The sequence below is a fragment of the Eimeria necatrix genome, genomic scaffold, assembly GCF_000499385.1.
Source record: "Eimeria necatrix Houghton genomic scaffold, Enh_scaff1842, whole genome shotgun sequence".
NCBI lineage: Eukaryota > Apicomplexa > Conoidasida > Eucoccidiorida > Eimeriidae > Eimeria > Eimeria necatrix.
This window is the reverse complement of record NW_013652496.1, coordinates 1-4969: the sequence shown is the minus strand read 5'-3', so window position 1 is coordinate 4969 and position 4969 is coordinate 1. Positions and strand designations below refer to the sequence as shown.

At 49.9% G+C, this 4969-nt stretch overlaps 2 protein-coding genes across 2 annotated transcripts; both read left to right on the top strand.

Moving 5' to 3' along the window:
* Nucleotides 1-548: 548 nt before the first annotated feature.
* ENH_00023570 (Endonuclease/exonuclease/phosphatase family protein, related) lies at nucleotides 549-1428 on the top strand (the record flags this gene model as incomplete). Its single annotated transcript, XM_013579697.1, has 3 exons — nucleotides 549-575; nucleotides 810-1115; nucleotides 1312-1428. 3 exons carry the CDS (start codon nucleotides 549-551, stop codon nucleotides 1426-1428), a joined length of 450 nt encoding a protein of 149 aa, XP_013435151.1.
* Nucleotides 1429-3481: 2053 nt separating this feature from the next.
* ENH_00023560 (hypothetical protein) lies at nucleotides 3482-3763 on the top strand (the record flags this gene model as incomplete). Its single annotated transcript, XM_013579696.1, has 1 exon — nucleotides 3482-3763. The coding sequence occupies one exon, from the start codon at nucleotides 3482-3484 to the stop codon at nucleotides 3761-3763; it is 282 nt and encodes a 93-aa protein (XP_013435150.1).
* Between the last annotated feature and the right edge of the window lie 1206 nt (nucleotides 3764-4969).

Here is a 4969-nt window from a genome sequence, read left to right as displayed (position 1 = left end):
TGCTGCTGCTGCTGCTGCTGCTGCTGCTGCTGCTGCTGCTGCTGCTGCTGCTGTTGCTGCTGCTGCTGCTGCTGCTGCTGCTGCTGCTACTACTACTACTACTACTACTGCTGCTGCTACTACTACTACTACTACTACTGCTACTACTACAACTGCTGCTGCTGCTACTACTACTACTACTACTACGACTACTACTGCTGCTGCTGCTGCTGCTGCTGCTGCTGGTCTTCCTGCTGCTAGGCTCTCTCTCACGAGCTGCCGGCCACCTCATTTCAGCTCTTTTTGTTCCTGCTGCTGCTGCTGCTGCTGCTGCTGCTGCTGCTGCTGCTGCTGCTGCTGTGCACAGCACATTCGTATACTGCAGGTGTATGTACTGAGCCACCTGCTGGCATCCTTTGCTGCTGCTGCTGCTGCTGCTCCTGCTGCTGCTCCTGGTGCTGCTGCTGCTGCTGCTGCTGCTGCTGGTAAACCCTCGATAATTCTTTGCGGGGACTTCAACTGCGATGAAGACAGCGGGGGTTTTGAGCTGCTGAGCAAATTTAAAATTGATGCAGACCACAAGGACTGGCAATATGGTAAACCCTAAACCCTAAACCCTAAACCCTAGACCCTAAACACTTGCGACTAGCCGCAGTGGCCCCAAGCCCCGCTTCTGTCGGAAGCTGCTGCAGCAGCTGCAGCACCTGCTGCAGCAGCTGCTGCTGCAGCCGTAGCTGCTGCTGCAGCAGCCGCTAAACCCTCATGTGAAGAAAGAGCCGCAAGTGCGTAACACGAACCCTAGGGTTTAGGGTTTAGGGTTTAGGGTTTAGGGTTTGGCTGGCGCAGCGCCCACATACACCTGGGGGGATAACCAAGCCAGCGAAGACGAAGAGGACGAAGCCGACGCAGCAGCAGCAGCAGCAGAACCAGCAGCAGCAGCAGCAGAACCAGCAGCAGCAGCAGCAGAACCAGCAGCAGCAGCAGCAGCAGCAGCAGCAGTGAAGGGTTTGCAGCTGGAGCTGCCAGTGTCTGTACACCTGAAAGAAGCCTACGGAAAGTCTCTTCTTCCTTTTACAAATTTTGTTTCGAACTTTAAAGCAACTTTGGACCACATTTTCATTTCCGAAGACTTGCAGGTCCCAAACCCTAAACCCTAAACCCTAAACCCTAAACCCTAAACCCTAAACCCTAGGGTTTAGAGCGAGGCGACGGCAGGCCGTCGACTTGCCCTCCGTGGCGCGAGCGCGCTGAACCCACCACCGAGGGTTTAGGGTTTGCGTTTAGGGTTTGAAGCCTGCGGTTTAGGGTTTAGGGTTTAGGGTTTGCGTTCAGGCGGTGGGGACTTTGCCGGGGGTTTGCGTCGAGCCTGTGGAAACCCTCGGGGGTTTACTGAGTCGCTATTATCCTTCAGACCATTTGTCTATTGCTGCTGACTTGATTCAGCTCTAAACCCTAAACCCTAAACCCTAAACCCTAGGCTGCAGGCCAGCCGCGGCAGCGGCGCTCACTGCGAGGGTTTAGGGTTTAGGGTTTGGGCCTGCGCGGTTTGGAGTTAACGGCGTGTGTCCACCTGCCAAACCCTAAACCCTAAACCCTAAACCCTAAACCCTAGACTTGAAGCCCCAGAGGCACCTTTTGCTGAAAGCATAGGAAGCAACACTTTAGGGTTTAGGGTTTAGGGTTTTTCTTTCGAGCCAGTCCGCGGTGGCAGCAAACCCTCAGACGCCAACTTAGGGTTTAGGGTTTAGAGCTTAGGGCTACCTAGCTAGCTGCTGGACAGCTAGCCAGCTAGCTAGCTAGCCAGCTGGCTAGCTAGCTACCTAGCTAGGCAGCCAGTTAAATCCTGGGCCTGCTAGCTAGCTGGCTAGCTAGCTAGCTAGCTAGCTGGCTAGCTAGCTAGCTAGCTAGCTAGCCGGCGGTCATTTTAACTAGCTGCTCGGCTGGTCTGCTAGCTAGCTAGCCATTCGGCTAGCCACCTAACTTGGCCAGCTTCCTCCCTAGCTGGCTGGCTAGCTAGCTAGCTAGGTATGTAGCTAGCTAGCTAGCTGGCTAGGTAGCTGCCTAGGTAGCTAGCTAGCCTGGCAGCTAGCTAGCTACCTAGCTGCGTAGCCAGCAGGCTTGGCTGGCTAGCTGGCTAGCCAGGTAGCTAGCCAATAAGGCAGCTAGCCATCTAGTTACTAGCTAGCTAGCTAGCTAGCTAGCTAGTGGGTTGGCTAGCCACCCAGCTAGCTAGCTAGCTAGCTGGCTAGCTAGCTAGGAACCGATCACCCAGCTTGCTAGCCAGCTAGCTAGCCAGCAGGTGAGCTAGCTAGCTAGCTAGCTAGCTAGGTAGCTAGCTAGCTAGCTAGCTAGCTAGCTGGCCAGTAGCTAGCTGGCCGTCTTGTGCCTCTTTTGCACGAAGGCCAAGTCACTGGCCCTCTTGCTTTTTGCAGTTCATACAAAGAATTAAATAAATAAATTAAATAATTAAAATAATTAAATTAATTAATTTAATTATTTAATTTAATTATTTAATTTAATTATTTAATTCCTTTTATTTAAATTAATTTTGTTTCTGCTTCTTTTGAGTCCTCCAGCATTCCCCGCTGTCTGTACACCGCAGACAAACTGCGGTGTACGTACACCCGAAAAGACCCGCAGCAAAAGCAGCTCTTGCTGCTGCTGCTGCTGCTGCTGCTGCTGCTGCTGCTAGAGCGACAACCCCGCTGCAGCAGCAGCAGCAGCAGCAGCAGCAGCATCGGCAGCAGCATCGGCAGCAGGAAGAAGCGCAGCTGCTGCTTCCCCACACCTGCGCAAAGCATGCACGGGTTTGGGGTGCGAGTGTCTGCTGCTGTTGCTGCTGTTTGTTGCTGCTGCTGCTGCTGCTGCAGCTGCTGCTGCAGCAGATACACACCTTCGTGCTGCAGCAGCTGGGGCGGGGCCGCGGCTGCCTCTGGCTTTTTGTCCCGAAAGAAATAATAAAAAATAAAAATTAAAAATAAAATAAAAAGAAATTAAACTGCGGAGAAGACGCGAGTTTAAGCAGCAAAGACACAGCAGCAGCAGCAGCAGCAGCAGCAGCAGCAGCAGCAGCAGCAGCAGCAACGCACTGACGACCAAGCATGCAGCGGCGCCTAGCGCTGCAGCGCTGCTGCTTCTCTTGTTCTCGAGAAGTAAAAGAAATAAAATAAATTAATTAATTTATTTATTTATTTATTTCTTTTTATTTATTTCCAATCTTTCAATTCAACTTAACAACGAGGGCCGGAGCCCCCATCCGCAGACCCAAGACGGGCGCCTAACAGCTGCTGCTGCTGCTGCTGCTGCTGCTGCTGCTGCTGCTGCTGCTGCTGCAGTGACAAAGCGAAATCTGCTGCGATCCGCTGCAGCAGCAGAGACCCAACACAGCAGGCTGTCTGTTGCCGGGACCACCACTCACCGCAGCAGCAGCAGCAGCAGCAGCAGCAGCAGCTCTTGCTTCAGCAGCAGCAGCAGCAGCAGCAGCAGCAGCAGCAGTTTCAAAATGGCGACTGTGGCGCGAGGAAGCAGCTCTTCCTCTTCCCCTGCTGCAGCAGCAGCAGCAGCCGCGCCCGCCCCAGCAGCAGCAGCAGCAGCAGCAGCAGCAGCAGCAGCAGCAGCAGCAGCAGCAGGACAAAGCCTGTGTCCGCTGCAGTCCTGCGCACAAGCCCTTGCTGCTTTGCTGCAGGAAAAAAGCCGCAAAGTAAAAGCTGCTGCGCTGCAGCAAATCGAAACCCTCGCGGACGCCAACTGGCTGCAGCTCGCCGACGCGCTTCCCGACATGTGAGGGTTTTGCCAAACCCTTTTTTAGGGTTTGGACGCGGCGGTTCGTCCAAACCCTTTTTTAGGGTTTGGTTTAGGGTTTGGACGCGGGGTTTGGTCCAAACCCTTTTTTAGGGTTTGGTTTAGGGTTTGGACGCGGGGGTTCGTCCAAACCCTTTTTTAGGGTTTGCCGTAGGGTTTGGACGCGGGGTTTGGTCCAAACCCTTTTTTAGGGTTTGGCTAAGGGTTTGGACGCGGGGTTTGGTCCAAACCCTTTTTTAGGGTTTGGCTTAGGGTTTGGACGCGGGGTTTGGTCCAAACCCTTTTTTAGGGTTTGGCTTAGGGTTTGGACGCGGGGTTTGGTCCAAACCCTTTTTTAGGGTTTGGCTTAGGGTTTGGACGCGGCGGGCGTTTACGCGGGGGTTTTCGGGTTTCTGGGGGTTTGTAGGGGGGCTAGGGTTTGCAAAAGGGTTTTAGGGTTTGCAGAAGGGTTTAAGGGTTTAGGGTTTACAAAAGGGTTTGGGGTTTATAAAAGGGTTTAGGGTTTATACGAGGGTTTAGGGTTTACAAAAGGGTTTAGGGTTTGTGAAAGGGTTTGAGGGTTTACAGCTGTTCATTTTCTTCGTTTTTTTTCGTTTTTTGAGTTTTAAACATCAAATTAATTCATTTAAATCATTTTAATTCATTTAATTCATTTTAAATTCATTTTAATTCATTTTAATTCTTTTAAATTCATTTAAATTCTTTTTAATTCATTTTAATTCTTTTAAATTCTTTTGAATTCTTTTAATTTTATTTCGCGCAAATCAGAAAACCCAAAAGCCCCAAAAAGTGGCAAATTTGACTCCAAAAAACTCCAACTAATTCGAAATCATTTTGGCATTAAAATGGCATTAAAATGCCATTAAAATGGCATTAAAATGGCATTAAAATGGCATTAAAATGGCATTAAAATGGCATTAAAATGGCACAAAAATGGCATTTAAATGCCATTTAAACGGCATTTAAATGCCCCATTTAAATGCCATTAAAATGGCATTAAAATGGCATTAAAATGGCATTAAAATGGCATTAAAATGGCATTAAAATGGCATTAAAATGGCACAAAAATGGCATTTAAATGCCATTTAAACGGCATTTAAATGCCCCATTTAAATGCCATTAAAATGGGATTAAAATGGCATTAAAATGGCATTAAAATGGCATTAAAATGGCATTAAAATGGCATTAA